Here is a 17899-nt window from a genome sequence, read left to right on the forward strand (position 1 = left end):
CACGAGTGGCTCAAGCTGACATAGGATTCCACTGCTCCTAACATGGAAGGTCTCACTGCCCTGCTCCTCCCTAACTCAGCTTCAGGAGTACCTACCTCTTCTGAATCTTTTCTGATGACCAAGACCAGTGAACTGATCTCACAGAATAATGGTTTTTCTTATATTTTTACTGCTAGTTCTCTTAAAACTTTTTTCTGAACACTGTAATACCGATGTTTCCATAAAGGATATTGTAGAGTCTTCATTTGTGAAACATTTTACAGAAGTCTTTACTTAAACAGTAATCAACTAAATATCATAAAAGTAAAATCTCTCATCAGAATAAGCAAACAAACTTTCTATAAGGGCATACATGTAAAAAATATGATTTATGCATAATGTTGGTTTTTTTAAAAAAATAAAAAAATAAAAAATTACTTTGTGGCCATTCTTTGAGCAGTAAGAACTCTGCAACTTATCTGGCTTTTTTACTAGAGTGAGAAAGATTTCTAATTGTTCCAAGTATTGACAAGATACGATTTGTGTGACATGCACCTTCACAACAAGATTTTCAACACCAGCTACCTAGCATTGAGCCTGCTATATTTGACCCTGTGATCACAATTAGGTAATGAAACCATATCACTGAACCAAGGAAATGACAGTCAATGTCATCATACTAAACTAGCCCAATTTTCAGAGCCCAATTTGACCACTCATGTTGTTGTCTGACAACAAGTGTTTGACAGTTCTAGGGGAGGTCATTAATAAGAGATTAAAAATAACACGAAATACATCTTTTGGTGAAATAAAACTTCCCCAAATTCAATCATCTTTGCTAAGAACTGTCACACTTTCAGCACCACGACCTTTTTATGAGCTCCAGTAACACTGGCATTAGAGACTTTGAACATTTACTCAGATAACTCTGTTTAAGAAACTGTAAATTCTTTGCATCTTCATGTTACCTGTAGAAATAAAACTTGGCTGTATGCACGATATGGGCACTATAGAAATACAAAAATACAACTAACTTTTTTCCTGTACATAGAGATAGCCTTCCATTGTGAAGTGATTTGCTCTTTTATGTTCCTGAGGATTTCTTCTGATCTTGTTCATGAGCTCCTCTACCTCTGACCTTGTTCCTTCAAAACGATTTCGTGTCTAAAACAAGATGGCAAAAACCCATTAGTAGAGAGAGTGGAAGAAAGACTTACTCTTCCTGGCAGATAGGAGTTATAGTAATTATTTATAAAAGGAGAGAATGATTCAGGCCATTTTAGGACAGCCAGTGCACAACTTCCATATATATTTGTTCTTAAAGTTTTATGATATTCTTCAAAATTAAAGCGTGGTTTAATTGTAACTGTGGAAAGAGTAGATATCTAAAACAATGCGCTGACCTGTTCAGAAAGAGGTGAAATTACTTCAGTACAAATTTACTTTGGATTTGAACGTTCAAGTTTCCTTAGAAAAATATTACTACAGATGTTGGCTTAACTCATTAGATTTTTATTAGTTGTCAGCAAGGAGAGGATTTTCTGTGGTTATTGAGAAAAAGTGACAGGAATGTCACCAATAATATATACACCTCGAGACTACACACATGCCAAATGTTTTGATGACACACAAGAAGCAGCATGTAAAACAAACAAACAAACAAACAAAACACCCACAAAAAAACACCCCCACAACCAAAGTCCCGTTGATTATTATTCCTGAATGTCACTCATTCCAAAGTTTGCAAGCAGCCACAAGAGAAATATTTATTAGAATATTAGTAAAAACAACCAGAAAGTAATCAACACCATCCACAAATTATACAACAGGACTACCCAAAATAACAGAGCAGCTCACACCTGACACAAGAAATGCTTCAGTTTGGCCTGAAAAACTCTGGCAATTGTCCAATGAGCAAATAACAAAACCAAAACAATCATGGTAATACCTAGTTTTCGCCGCATACCCGCTTGCCCAAATTGCACAAACTGAAAACATATATTTAAATTCCAAGCTGGTATTTTCCCCAGTTGATATATGTTTTGAGGAAAGAACATGCTTCCAGACGCATGCTTACGTGTCTTGTTGCTTTTTGAGTGCACCTTTATTTTTCTGGAAATGGATGAGCTTCTGAAAATGCTGCCTCACCTATTTTTATTTTTTTTCCCCAGGACAAGCATACAGTTGCATACTCTGACAAATATATCATTAACACAAACAGGTATCAATTCTTGCACATAGACAGTTAACACCATGCTCACGACTGGCCATCTGTACATGCAAATTCCAGATTTACGCTTGGGAGGAGTTTATTCACGGGCACAAATACAATCCACACAAGCTGGTCAGAGCAGTCACCCATACCCGTATGTTTTATAGAAGAAAGCTGAACATATTCTTTAGGTGATGACTAAGAACAACGGCCTTCTTACCTCCAGGCAAAACGACTGCTCTGAACCCTCCCCATATCCATCATCTCAATTTCAGGTCACATCCGCTTGCAAATTTTGGACTTAGACCCCGCATATAAACTCATTTCCAAGGCTCCAAACAAGTTTCTAACTTCCTTTTAACAACTTCCTAGAAGAGCAGCACCAAAAAAAATACGCTCTGTACTCAGGACAAAGCCAAAAAAATTGATAGTGACAGATTGCTCATACTTAAACCTTCCTGTCTGAGCACTGATCACTCCAAGGTTAGATGTTTTAAGTGCTCCTGACAGGAGCTTTGTCTTAACTGTGCAGTGATCACAAATCGGAGTGTGTGAAATTTACCCTGGGAGCACCACAGGCTCCAGAAACCTCAAGAAAATTTCTGTCTTCCTTTGCGCTGTGACAAAGCTGAGCTTAACCAGGGGTCGACCGCAACCGCTGCACCAGTGTGGTTATGCCTCCTCTTCCCAGGGAAGGCCAGGTTTGCTTGCAGGGTAGGAGAGCATGGCCACAGCTGCAATGATCCTTCTATGGGGTTGGGCACAGAACTGAGATAAAAGTCCTGGGAGTGCAGAGAAATCTAGTTGGAGATGCAGGATTTTTACAAAAGATATATAAGACTGTTGGAAGAATCAGCTTACTGGAGCTTGGGCTACAAGGCTGGGGTGGTTTTTTTTGTTTCTTTCATTTTGGCAGGGGAGTGAGGGGAAGGCAGGGTCTGTGGCAGGGTGTGGAGAGGAAATCCACAGCATCATTCTCAAAATACAGACAACCTGAATGAAAGGGAAGGCATTTCCTACAGCTATACTGGCAACTCTCAAATCACTCTCCATATCCAGCTAGGCTCTCTGTACTGAACCTTGTACCCTTCAATTTCTAACACGTCAATCCAGTGTTCTGACAGCAGCTCAGCTGTACCACAGCCAAGCCCTAGTTCATTTTTCCTTTGGGATGTTTTGTTCATCTTCAACACGGTGGAGAATGCGTCATGTCCTCTCATGATCTTTTCAGATGCTTCCTTCTATTCTCCTCTTACCTCAGTTATTAAGCCTCGACTCCTTTCTCTCTACAGCTTTTTGAAATCCAGGTCATTCTTTCTATCTATTCATAAAACTTGAGCTGTAATGTTCAATCTCTTTTGGATTTCCTGGGGCACATTATAATGTCATTCAGCCAATTGAAAACGCAGCTGTTCAGATTAGCTTACTTTCTTATTGCTCATCACTTCTTCAGATCACTTCACTGACTTTTTTCCATCTGTAATCTGAAATCCAGCTCTTCATAACTGTATCACAGCTTCCCTCTCATGTCTCATTTCTTGCTCCTCTTGCATCAGCTCCCCTCTATCCACTGCAGCTCCGTGCTGCTCCTCACTCTGTTAAGCTAAGCACACAGAAGCAGCAAGTCTGTCCTGAAATTTCTTCCAGAAACACTGACTTCTACCATGAAAGTCTGCTTATGAAGTTACCACTACTCAGTTCCCCTACCCAAACCAAACAACAGCTCAAGGAAAACTTGAGACGTAAACATATGGGAATAAAATTAAAGGAATGGTATTGTGATACATGAATCACGTCACTATGTATTACAACAACCGTAATCCTCTCTTCCACCTTCCCACCTCCCTGCTAATGTCTCCTAGTTAAGCCATTTCTAAAAATAGACTGCAACCTCTGAGAAGTAGTTTTTGTGTCTTAATTCCAGATGCCCTAAGAGGTCAACAAAACAGACGCACCATCAGGAATTGCTTGTTTGCAGTAAGGTACGTGGTTTGTTCCCTACCAACAGGCCTCTGGCACATACAAGTTCCTCTGAGCGAGTTTTATTCTTCAGCAAATCTCAAGGAAGCAAACAGACCATCTGACTAGTGACTGTCAGTCCCACTGCTTCAGCCTCTCACCTTGCTTCCTGTTCTCCCAGTCCTGAGCAGATCACACTGGAAAATTTGGTGTGAGGGTACACTAACTAGTGGTGGCTAACCAGTTAGCCTGCCCTTGAAGGAAACACATCGTTCTGTCAAATACACCATGGGTGCTTACACCAAGTCTCCCTATACAGCTCTGCACCCCAAAACAACAGGGATGTTCTTGCCTGAAAGGGCTGCTTCAAGACAAACAGAAACTCCAAGTCACACTGCTGGCAGACAACAGAAAATACGCTGATATGCCAAAAATATGCTGATAAGCCCAGCTGGCTTTCTTTCTTTTTCTTAGTTACGGATAATATGGCCCTATCAAGCAATGACCCTCAGACATGACCACCACATACTCAATTTCAAACACACCCAAAACACCGAGAACCTTGGCATTTCATTCCCTGCCCTCTGAATTCTCCAGTGTTGTGTGCATTTTAACAGATTTCATTAGTTTTTAAACTCTTTCATAATAATCCTTGTCTTATGTCTCTATAAAAAACTGGAAAAAGGAGTGGGGGCCTTTTACATGGTGTTTGTTTTCAAGAGGAGTATTAGAAATGACACAGAACTCACTGGAATTAGCGGTGATTTGTTCAGTGATGCGGTTAGTTAGCCAGGAGATGGCACTATATCCCCAAAGTTCACAGGCAATGCACTAACATAGAGGAAAGTACTGGCAATATAGATACCGTACATATAGTAACTTTAATGTGCAATTTTACTCAAAAAATTAGAAAAGGCATAGATATCAATCTCAACTTACATTTTGTATATTTATCTGCAGGGCCATTTTGTAATGGTTGAAGTCTTTAGCAAGTTCATATCCCTGATGATAGAAAGTGAACAAACCCTGGAAAAATGATAGCACCTGAAATACAAGCAAAAGATTTGTTAGAATGAAAAACTCCATTTACTGTTGCACATAGCCTTTTTCGTAAAGATCAGAAAAATGATTATTTTTAAACAAATTTCCACGAATGCCTACAATTTATGAATAACTATTTAGAGCCAAATTATCAGCTATGTATATAGACCTTTTTGGTTGTCGTGTCTCTGGAATTTCACAACTGATCTCTACATTAAAGTTGACCATAGGCAACGTATAATGCCTATCTCCCAAACTTTCCTATGTAACATTTTCCTCTAGCAGCTCTGATACCAATGATGTCTGGAATAAGTATTTGTGCACAAGGAGGTAATGATCATTCCAACTTTTAGTCACCACTTCCCTGGTAATTCCCCTCCCTGCTAATGACCACATTGAGCTGACTTTCATAACAGAGTCAAGTGGTTTGTTCGAAGAAGAAAGCTTTCCCTCCAGTAACTTTATCCATCACTGCTTTTTGTCTGCAGATCACGTTGCAGTTTCTGACTTCAGTGTTTCAATTTAAAAGGATGAACGAGTTATACTATATTGGAAACAGGGTGAGGAGCAGTACGGCTTCTCTCTCCTGTTTGGTTCAAGTTTTTGGAAAGAAGGAAGTTACACAGGTAAGTTATAGGAAAGACCAACTCTCTTTGTTAAACAGAACAAACTGAAGAAGATATTCAATAACGTCTGAAGTCATATGCAAATAAACCATTTTCAAAAATGCAAAAACCACATAATTTTAAAGTATTGTGAAGGGGAAAAGGGATAAGAATTTGGTACTAAATAATTTCAGTTTCCTACCCTAGTGTAAACTTCAAATACAAATTGAGCACCATAAAGTTCAGCCCCATCCAGAGGGAGCTTTCAGAAAAGAGAAAGGGACATGTTTCAAAAACATAATTTGAAGACTCCAGTCTGGCTCTGAGGAAACTTCAAATAGTTTGAAACACAAGAATTGAATCCAAAATTATTTATGATTTTTAAAAAATAATATTAAAAACTAGAAAATTTAAGAAAAAAAAAACCCCACAACCAAAAAACATCAACATGTCAAAAACAAAAAAAAAATCCCAAGCAACCACTTTTCACAGTGCTACACTGCTAAGCACACACTAGCCTTGCTAGTGAAAAGAGAATTCTTCCACAAGTCAGGAATAACATTTCAGTGATTAAAAACAAAAAAACAAAAAAACCCAAATGCATCGGACCCCAACATCACCCAACATCATCTTCTTGAACGCTCTATTCTAACTTATACCATAAATCAATGTTTTTGCAGTACAGCGCAAGGTTTAATTTTCTGAAAATCAACATCAATGGATCCAAATCAACTGTAATTACTGAGGTAAGCTTTGAGATGCCTGGTTAAGTGTATCTGTACTAGGAATTTGCACACATGTAACGAGTACGTTAAATTCTGATAAGTGGCACAATTGCATGTGCTTTCCCAGAAAGCAAGAGCTCCTTGGCTTTTGTCCAGTTGCATTCCTTCTCTGTCCCTTATGGATGACGGGGCAGGCTGAATTCACTGGTACTTACAGGTTCCACACACTCAAATTTCTTCCGCTCCTGTATCTCTTGCAACTTGCATACATACTCGAGGGACAGCTCATAGAAGTGTTTTCTATTCTGCTCCACTTGGTTATCTGCCTGCACACAGAATACAGCTAATGAAGTTTCAAAGACATTTTGCAGACAGCTTCAAAATGACACATGTATAGCACACAAGTGGCAAGTGATAAGATAGTTTTCTCCAGGCTGAGATTTGTTCCTTTACAACACAGCTCATTCATTTACTTTTAAATGGCAGCAGCAATTCCCTTTTACGAGATAACATATGTTGGTTTTAATCATGAGGCTAAGTTTTTTAGAAGTAACACCTTTTCAAGCTTCTTTTCTATGGAATCCAAGCCAAATACATCAGAGCAGGTACTTATGTAGCGCTTTAATAGCACCGAAAAAGCACCTGCCTAAACAGAGAGGGGGCTAGCAGCATCTTCCATTAGAAAAGTGGGAAATCATCTCTCCAGTCAAACTAAGGAAGAAAATGTTATTGTTGAAAACCACGTTGCTGGTACAGTAAGCTTTACTCTATAACCGAAATAACTGCTGTAAATAGCCAGAACGCTACTGTACCCATCCCACACCTTTGCTCACTCTGACTGGCAAGAAAAGCAATTAAAAAGAGTTGACTTATTGGTGAACTCTTCACAAGTGGATACTTCACAAGTTTCCGCAGAGCATTAAATATTTTAAAATGCAGCCTTATTAGCTGCAGCTGGTTTTTAGCTCAGCTTTCCTAAAATGCCAACACCATATTGATGGTAAACAGTTATATTTCAGCTGCCATTCACCTGTACATAAATATTTAACTTTCTAGCATATATGTATTATTTCATTAAGTTATTAAGGTACATGTGCCCTCGTTAAACTATAGAACTTCAAGAACTGGGTAATGGAAACCTTTATTAAAATACATTAAAGAAACGCTACAAAGGGATACTCTATGTGATTAACACTTAGCCTTTGCCCATGTGATAATACCAGCTGCTTCTACACTAAATTACAAAAGGGAATGGAGAAAGGGTTAGGTGAAAGGACCAGACTTACTATCATACGCTCTCTCTCTTATATACTGAGACTATATCCTTCAGGCAGAACACTGACTGCTGTGCTTTAAGAGGATAAGTCAAATTAGCTTTAAGACAGTTTTGCCTTAAGATGTGCTTTGCTGCTCTGTGCTAGAAATCTGTCAGCAGTTAAAGGGGCATAACAACAAATGCCATTAAAAAAATAAAGCACTGATATGCACATCAGTAAGAAAACATGTTTCAAAAAGCCAAACCATTCAGATGCATCCTATAAATCACGCAGCATCAGAATTGCTTTGGAGTTGTCAGCAAAGTTTCTAATGATATACACATGTACTGAAGGGTAGCCATAGAAAAACACTATGAACTGGCTCTGCTGGGACATCTGGCTAATCGATGGTAAGACTGTCCTAGATACACCAAAGCCCCACATAAGCCTGTTTCTATCTCTCTTCTTTGCTTTTCAGTTGTTTATTGCTTCGGTTGCCTCCCCCAAGAATACAATACCCAACACAGCCCTTTTATTAACTCCTCTCCATTCCCCTGTAAAGAAATTATCACATCTCTCCGCAGTTTTTTTGAGGGATGAGCCTCCCCGTGCACCCATAAAGTTCGCTCACTGTTACATTGTACTTTGTGTACTGCCAAAGAAATACAGAAATAAGACACACACCGAGCCCCAGTGAAGTTTCAGGAACATCCCTCCACTGAGAGAATCAAAGGCTATGTTAATATAAGACACACTCCACAACACGGCATGTTTTTCATCAATTTTTTGTCAAATTTATACCTGCATACTTTATTTACTCCAGTCAGGAACTGACACAAGTATAATAATAAATTAGGAAGCTCCTGTGCAATTACATACATCTATTTTCTAAGCTTTGTGCAACAAAGCTTTTCCTATTTAGCACTCTGACAACATGCTGCAAGTCTTTTTTTTTTTAATTGCTTATACATTTATACTCCAAAATTAAATGCACAAATGAAAGCCCAACTGAAGAATTTCAGAATTTTTGTTCATGAAACTAGGAAGGACATTTAAAACCAATCTATTTGCTCATTCTAGTATTCACACATGCTCTAGAACTTCAGACTGTATTCGATACAGCTTCAAAATGCCTCATGCAGGCGTTTTGTACTTTTCCACTGAGGTTAGGTTTCATTTCCAACTTTGAAATATGGTTCTCAATGTCATCAAGTAAGAGATCATAATTAAAACTTTTTCATTTTTTCTGCATCAAGTTCTTTGGCAGCTGATCAATTTGATAAAAGTACAGGACTTGAGACAGGAGCGATTCCCATTATAATTCATTGGGACAGCTCAACACCCCAAAAGTTCATGCATACGAGAGCCTATGTGGCAAACACACTACTGAGAAGTAACATCCTAGTGAAACTCAAGAACAATTAGAGTTCTTAAGTTCCTATCTAACTTGCCAGTTACATTAACCATTTGTTATGAAAAATGGCATAGATTATTTGGGGTGGGGTAGGTGGAAGGGAGAAGAGTTATCTCTGAGGAAAACATTAAGTGTTTAACGATACAAAGTATAAATAGACTAAGCATTAATAATTCTGACATAATTACATTTCTCTGAAAAAAAATCCCTGTGCCTACAGCAAGTCTCTGCAAGATTCCTCTGCTGTCTTCTCACGTACTATTTGCTGCTGTTTGAGAAATAAAAGCTATTACAAATAAGGATGATGATGATGATGACAAACCCCACAGGGACAGAAGGAATGCCAGGCAAAACAGATCTGTTTTTAAGTTATAAATTGTCAACAAACTTTTTCTGTAGCATTACTTGAAAAAAAATAGATCTTCAAAACATGAGAAAGTAAAAAAAAAAGGCAAAACCCCACTTCCTTCAGGAATACAAGTCTTGCTGTACTTTGCATTAAGCATTAACACAGGACACTTAGTCAATACATGCAATGCAATGCAAACTGCATATATGGTAAAGCCTCATAAGAAATGCAGAATTTTCCACAATATACTTGCACTTTGCTATTCCCTTAACTATATAAAAAAAAATTAACATGATGTTTAGCGCTTCATACACACACCAAGTAAAGGCCTCGATTCAGAACATGGTAGGGGTACACCACTAAGTTCATCAAATACTGGTTTTCTCACTAACCTTTCCAGTTGACAGAAATTTTTCTTTTACCACTAAGAATGCTGGGTTTGCATTTGCATAAAATATGTTTACCTATTTAAAAGCTTTTAGCTTGCATAAAAAAAGAGAGGCAACAATACCTCTTGTAATTGTAGCTCTTTCTTCTTAGCTGATAAATTCAAATGCTTTTCTAACAAACTGTAGTTCTTCTCTGTCTCTTTATCAAACTTCTTCTTTTCCTCCTAGAAACAAAGTAACATTCATTTAGATATATAAATGTAAGAAAAGCCTCCTTTTTTCTTTTAAAATCCTTCTTTTAAAATTTTAAAATCAGAAACAAAGCGAAACAACCTGTCATAGCTCCAATAACTAAGGAAAACTACGTTTCCAACTCATTTTTAAAATTTAAACACTAACTTGAAATGAAATCCCATTGCATCATTCTGGCGAAGGTTATCACATGAATGCTTACATCTTCTAAGTTAAAAAAGCCAAAAAAAATTCTCTTCTTGATTTATTGCATCATCGACATAATCTTGTTTTTGAATACAGGACTTCAAGGGAAATATCAGTTTCACTGAAAAAAAGAACTTTCTATAATCGACAGGGGAAAAGTTCCAACAGTTCCATAGTCCAAAACCGAAAGTGAATACAGCTCCATATTCCATAGGATTTCTTGGTTTTAAAGCCATACAAAGACCTCTGTGCTGAATTCTTGCTTCTACCAGACTGTTGTTGCCCCCGTGGGGAAAAAAGAAGAAAAAAAAAAAAGTAAAAAAAGAAAAATCTCCATAAAACATAAAATCACACTAACAAAAGAGGAACTCCCACAGACACATACAAATATCATTTGCACGTGTAAATCCATTTCTCTGACCATCAAAAGAGGGACAGCCATTAAATGTTTCTAGAAAATCTCAGTTCTTGGATCTAATTTAGTAGAAGACACTGTAAAACAACCCTTTAGTTCCCTCAGTTCTAGTTTCCTAACTCTGTGTATTAAGACAGAAGTCACTACCGAGAAAAATCAACCCATCAGTTTTGAAGCTATTTTTAGTACAACTAAATGCAGTTGAAAATAATCTAAAATAAGTAAAATCAAGTATTTAATTATATATTCAAGAATTGACTCGACAGAGACACTTGGTCATTTTTGTTCTCTTAACCTTTCATTTTTGATAATACTATCTATAAGTGGTACATGTTTTTGTTCTCTAAAGGATTGGATTCTGAAGATGGCATTCTTTTAAAGAGGGGATCTAAGCTGTTTAGAATTGCTTCTCAGCAAGGGTTTTTACCAAAAATGCTAGTTTTTTCTCCATTATGAGTCTAAGAACTTCCTTCAAAAAAGCAGCCACAATATTCCTTACAAACTGAGAAACATTAAGATACACATATGGTGTTAGTGTGGTTAGAGATAACATATTAGCATACGGGAAATCAGGAAGAAAGTAGGGGTGGGGGGGAGAAATCAGTGTGTTTATATTTGCAAAATTTTCATTGATCTGGTCAACATTTGAGTGCCGCCAGAGAAAAAAAGAGTGCTATTGACTTCTAAGTAGGCAAAGACAGAAACTCTACACGTGTAGTCTGGGATTAGAGCAGCAATGCCTTTTACTAAGGGGTAATTCAATAAGAGTCTCAGCTTCCAGCACTATGGAGCTAAACTTTTTTCCTTTTCTTTTTCTTCTTAAACCTAACTCAGATCATTTCATCAGCAGGGGATGTAAGATACAGGAAAATGTGAGGCAGCAGATTCAACTTTTATTTTGTAATGGTAGATTGTAAATTTTTCCTAAAGCAAATACTGCAATGTTCCAGATCTATTTCACTACTAGATGCCGTAACTTGGTTTTCAGAGCTAAACAGTATTATATTTCCAGAGTCAGTACTTCGATTACATTGAATAAATATTCAGTTAAGAATATTCAGAGTTAAATATTTTTAGAGGTTTTTTACTTAAATGTTACACAAGTATACAAGACTGTTCTATTTAAGGTTAATGAGAATTTTGTCAAAAAAGAAAAAAAAAAGAGGCTAAATCACAAATAAGAGCTTCAGCTTCACAGAAACAGTATACAGGGACACAAGGGAAGAAACATCCATCCAAACAAAATGCAAGGTGTAGACTGCGTGAATGTAACTTGTCATGTTAGAAACATCAGGGACAGAGTTCTGACTAGGAAATAAGTGAAGATCATGAGATAATTTAAAGCATTAGGAGTTCCCACCCCCAAAATGGCAATGTTCTTTAACACCCAAAATGCGTTTGAAATAATCCGTTCATTACAGCTGCTTTTATGACAACAGCTTACATTTAGAACGAATCCTCTTTTTCTTTGGAAGATTCCCTATATTAGAGACCAAGTTTTTATTGTATGTTGGATGGGACATCTGATGTACTTCTCAGAAGTCCATAAAATTACACAAAGCTCATTGTACTATTGAACTGTAATGATTTACGATCAACAGAGCATTTTCCATTCATGAACACTGAAATCATATTCAGAACATGTTAATCATTCCTGCTAAAGTCAAAATGTATAGCGCTCTCATAATTGAAACATTATCTTAGCTATTAAATATCACTGCTGATGAAGTCATGAAATTATAAATAAAACATCTGCAGCATGGTAGTTTAAAAAATGTATGAATTGAGTTTTGCAACAGAAAACTGTTAAATAGCTGGGGTTTCTTTTCATTCTTTTGAATATGCGTTTAAATTTCTCACTAGAAGAAGGAAGGTAGACGAGTAGAAAGAGGTCAAATTTGTCCTTGTTACTTTTACCGGAAGCTAGTCTGTATTTAATACATGAAGTTTACTTTCTGTGTTTTTTTTTTCTTAAATACACACAATATAGTGACAATCTTAAAAAAATTATTGAACACTCCCACAAAAAAAACCCAAAAAATACACCAATCCACCAACTTTGAATGAAATCTTGTCTTTAGCCTCTCCGTCCCTATTTTTCCCCACTCATGCAGAGCAATGAGTTATTTATTCAAAACAAAACAAACAAAAAAAAAAACAAAATAAATGCAATTTTCACTTTGCAGGTTGCAAAAATACGGTTAGAAGTATATGGATGAGCGAGCTCTTTTGAGTAGTTAATATTTTTCAGCCTTTGATTGTGCAACTGCAAGCAAATATAAAGCAGACCAGGGTTACCCTTTAGGAAGGGGGGCTGGCTCTTAGCAGGATTGCTCCTATTCCAGACACAAGAGATAAGGGAGGGGAAGGAGAGAAGGAAGGGAGAGGACACATTCTTCTCTTCTTGAAACATACTTTCCATTTGTTTCTGAAGCAAGTTCTCAAAGTAGAAAATAAGAAGTGTGAATACATGAAATACAAACAACAGTATCTCTCTGCCAAATACGTGTCATTACCGCAATGCAAGCCAAGTAGAGAAATTAAACAAACTTATCATAAAGACAATGAGGGACAAACCTTTACAGCTCCTAGCTGCTCTTTCCTAAATCTTTCCAAAGGTTTGATCAGAGTTTCAGTAACACTGAGTGCCTAAAGAAAAAAAAGCATGTGTTAGGTTTCTGTAGCCAGGCTGACAAGTCACTTTAGCATCAGCAATAAAAAGATAAAAGCAAGCAAGCTCTGGGGTAAAATAAAAGAGAAGCACGCAAGTTAGGAGCCTGAAGTCCTAACTCAAAAAAATCACATCTCTGAGTTCATTCAAGTTTTCGAAATTTCTATGCCTTGCTTCAATCCACTGTTGTGAAAATTAAATCTGAAACAAATGCAGAAATTTACAGGCTGCAGGCAAACTGCAATTGCTTTACTTGTGCCAGTCTTGCAGATCAGGTTGACGGTCTCAATGCCTGAACACCAGAATGGGACACAGGAGAAATGATTTCCGTTTGGGGACACAGACATTTCTGCTGCAAGAACCACTACAAACAACTGCAGAATAGACTACTGAGAAGCAAATAATAATCTGTTAACACACAAAGCCATTAGACATAGATATATATATTTCCAAATATTAACATTTAAATACATTAAGAAAATCTTAAGTTATCCTAAGTTATAAAATCGAGAGGTGTAAAGTCAAGAAACAAGAGGTTTAGTTGACTGCATGAGCATCCACCAGTGCACTTATGATAAATGGCCTCATAGCCATACTAAAGAGAAAGAAAAAGGAAACAATACGCCATTATAAGACAGAAAACTGTAGCTTATTAGGTCTGGCCACCAAACACAGTTTTTAGTTCACATGGAATTTCACCAGAGATGGAACCGGGTTGGGTTTGGTGCAAACAAGACTTAAAATTTAAAACACATTTGAAATTTCAGCAAAGACTGGAACTTCTTAAGGGCAACAACAGCATGGAAAAGATGGCAAGAGCACTGGAGGGGCGGAGGAGCAGGCAGGTTCCTTTTGGTCTCAGTCCTAAGGCAGACCCACAGTGTAAATCGTGCCCAGGACTGGGCTTAGCACAGCCGTGAGGCTGAGCTGCCAGGAGTTCAGGTAGAGCTCCCTGGAAACCCACCTTAGATACAACAGAAGACTTTTTCTCTCTTCTTCCCCATCCCATTCGCCACCCCCCTCCTTCAAACATTAAAAGTTTCAGCTAAAACATTGCAGGCTTAAACAAGCCTTCTGGAAAGCTCTTATCATAAAACACAAGTGGGATGTATTAGAGATCTGGCACAAAACAAATCTGAACAGCACTGTCTGCTCCCACCTACCCCCGGAGCCATGCAGGGATTACTGCAGGAGTCATTCTGCCAATTCACCGTAACCAGAGCAACCCAACTTTTTAAACAGCCAGGGCAGCATGCTAACCTATGTAGCTAACTGGAAACCCAAATATCTGGCAAGTCTGGGCCAAACTGCATGTTGCACAGTCATCCACACAACAGATACTTCCTCACTTCAGAGCATTTGTTCCCGTGGCCCAAACTTTTTCTTTCTGCACCCATTTCCCAATTTTGTCAAAAACTCTTAAAGCACCCTTCAGTGCATCCTTGGCAGGAGCAAAAAGGAAAAAGAAACCTGACAATTTTGTCCTTCAAAAGTGTAGAGCAGCACTGGGCTAACCATGAGACAGGAGACTCTTGTGTCGAGCTGGAGGGTGAGGAAGGACAACAGAGCAACTTCTGCCATGTCTCCAGCCCAGCAAAGAACTATCCTGAAGAGTTCAACCCTTTGAACTCTTTGGAATGGTCCTCCAGCCACCAAGAGCTTTGGGAATGCTCTTGGTGGCTGAGGAACCATTCGATTCCTGAGCTGCCTCTGCTCCCACCAAAAGAGTGCTGGCGTAGTCAAATGCCCCAAACACGAGGTGAACTGTGGTTCTAGGAAGGATTTAGCCCACCTGGGAGCCTGTGCACATATATCCTAACTACTCAAGCAGTTACCAGGAGTCTCCAGAGCTGCTTTTAGGATACTCAGGTTTTTCAAATTTGGTCAGGCCCCCAAAAGTTTCTGGGAAGTTCTTAAGAGGCTGAAAGGAAACAGCAATTTAGATTTATTATTCGATCAAGCACTAGAAACTGTTTCCTGGGACACCGCGGAAGTGCCTGAGGACTGAAGGATCTCTCCTTGCTGACCACAAGGTCTCACAAGTCAGAGTGGAGAACAGCTCGCAGAAGTCACAGGAGTCCTTCTGTATCGGAAAGCTTGGAAGTTTGTTTCTGCCATTTTCCTCTATACTGACAAAGTGAGGGAGAAAGCTATGAGGGTTCCTCAGAGCAAAACTCAGAGAAGATGATGCTAACTGCCAGGAGGTAAGAGCATCACGGGTAGTGGAATCATTTAAAAGCATTTAAAGGCAGCAACTCAGCACTTAAATGGTCAGAAGGTTAAAAATAAATATCTAACAAGAAATTGCTTATTAGTCGTTTCAACCTTTATACAAAAAAAGTGAAAAGTAAGATCAGCAGGCAGTGAATGTATGCTGGACCTGAACTCCAAGTCCAAGCAAACCACAACACCTTGATGTAACAGAAAGAAGAAAGAAAAAAGGGGGTAAAAAAAACCCCAACCACACGCAGAAAGGCTGTGGTTTATAAACCAGCAGGGTTGCCTGCAAATCACTTGGTCTGCTATGCTCCTGTGCGGCATTAACCATGGGAACCACTACAGGAATTTGTTTGAAGCAGAAAATAATCTTTAAATCAAAATGGGATGTTCCCTCAGTGACTACCAACAAACAGATTCCACTGCTGCCAGCGGTATGATGTGCCAGTAACTCTTTCATTAAAAGAAAAACAAGCTTCCCCTCCTTCCAGAAAAGACATTTCTTATTTTGCACAACTTAAACTTCTGTTAACAGATCCCTTGCCAGCAGAATTTTGCCTGCCATACAGGTATTTATGATTTGTCACCCCCTTTGCTTTCTGTGTCTGGGTTAAACAACGGGGCTCTTGAGTATTTCTTGGTGAAGTGGGATTTTATAGATCTTCGGTCATTCTCATGCAGCTTCATTCCAGGCTCATGTGTAGAAATATAAGAGAAACATTTCCTCCTACCTGAAATGAACATGTATGTGAGTTTGTATGTGTATAAATGGAAACTGTCAACCAAAACATGACTGGTAAATATAACAGTGAATTACAGAGCTGCTGTTCTGACTGGCAGAAATAAAAGCAATGTTCATAATCAAAATATGCACTATACAAGATTAAATAGGGAGGCATTTGCGCTGTTTTCCAGTACTTAGAATCCAGTGCTGGTCATGAAAAGCTACAAAAAGATACATACTTATTTATAGAACAAAAACATTATTTACACTGCTATTCAACATTAACTTAGTTTATTTATAACTTGGGAATGCAAACCGACATTTTTTCCTTTTTTTTTTTTTTTTAAACTATGGATAACAGATCAGTAGACAAACAAAAGTAAAATTCTCCCAGTATAAGGGAAGAAGCTAAGAATTGCTTGAATATATTTGTCATTATCACCTGCACCTTTCTTAGGAATTAGGACTATGTTAAAATGCAAAATTTCCAGGAAAAGTTATATTAGGCATTTAAGTTAAATATTCATTAATATAAAACTGCACATTCCTTCCTCTTTCAACTTCTGTCTTGACACTAACGAATTTTCATCCCTCTACACCTCTAATCCTAGCAGATTACAATGACAGGAATGTATTATTTAAAGGGCACCAAAAAATTCCTTTCTTTACTTTCTATCTCTGGTCTATCCAAACTTACCTGAAAGGAATATATACCCAACTTTAAAATCTGACAGGCAAACTGTGGCAAGTGTAATTCCTAAGTGAATCAATATAAAGGGGTCATGTCTCAGTTAACAGTATCTTAACCAGCTTTACGAACGTCAAAGTTGCAGGAATGCTTTAAGAAATGTTTAACCTGCTGTGCATAAGCGCCTCAGGCAGACAGTCTGAAACTGCTTATGCTATTCCTGTTCTATTTGCTGCACCCATGGAAAGGTCAAAGAGTTAACTTAACTTGAACATAAACCTGGCAACAGCAGCAATAAAATCATCATTGCAATCATCACCTGATGACTGCTGCATTTCTAACAACACCTTAAAGCAGGCTTTCAGTTTTGTGTGTACCTCCTGATTTCAGACGCCTTTACAAAACTCCACCTGCTCAAGCAGAAAAGTTGTACTGAATGGTGATAATCCTGACTCTTCCAGCTCCATATTCTTCAAAAGTAGTAAGTAACAGGTCGTAGATTAAGGGGCCCAAACCAACATTTCCTAGAGCAGCCACAAAGGCACTAAGTCCATTAGCAAGCGCATTTACAGCTGTTTGCTACTTCATCAGTCAAGTCAACAAGATCCAACAAGTAACATACCAGCCAGTGCCGGCCCACAAGATGACTCCATTTAGCCTGTCACTTCTTCCCTTCTCAGAGAAGGTGAGAGTATAGCTGTTTAGGGAGGAACCGCTTCCCCAAACACCTCCTCCTGTGCACTGCAACCTGACGGACGGCACCATCCACCAGCATGAATGCTCCTCATGCTTTCTCCCCCTTCTGCAGCAGGCAGGA

General features: G+C 38.3%; 1 protein-coding gene across 3 annotated transcripts in view; it reads right to left on the reverse strand.

Annotated features, from left to right (window-relative positions):
* ARHGAP10 (Rho GTPase activating protein 10) overlaps positions 1 to 17899 on the reverse strand; it is a 153501-nt gene that overhangs the window by 82208 nt on the left and 53394 nt on the right. For 2 of the 3 annotated variants that reach the window (XM_074588835.1, XM_074588837.1), the window contains exons 4-8: positions 13360 to 13431; positions 10052 to 10153; positions 6737 to 6847; positions 5090 to 5194; positions 1014 to 1143 (exon numbers count right to left, since the gene is read on the reverse strand). In XM_074588835.1, coding sequence (XP_074444936.1) covers positions 1014 to 1143; positions 5090 to 5194; positions 6737 to 6847; positions 10052 to 10153; positions 13360 to 13431 — 520 coding nt within the window. The remainder of the gene's footprint in view (positions 1 to 1013; positions 1144 to 5089; positions 5195 to 6736; positions 6848 to 10051; positions 10154 to 13359; positions 13432 to 17899) is intronic. The other variant, XM_074588836.1, reaches the window with a different exon arrangement.

The sequence above is a fragment of the Larus michahellis genome, chromosome 5 (assembly GCF_964199755.1).
Source record: "Larus michahellis chromosome 5, bLarMic1.1, whole genome shotgun sequence".
In the NCBI taxonomy this organism is placed as follows: domain Eukaryota; kingdom Metazoa; phylum Chordata; class Aves; order Charadriiformes; family Laridae; genus Larus; species Larus michahellis.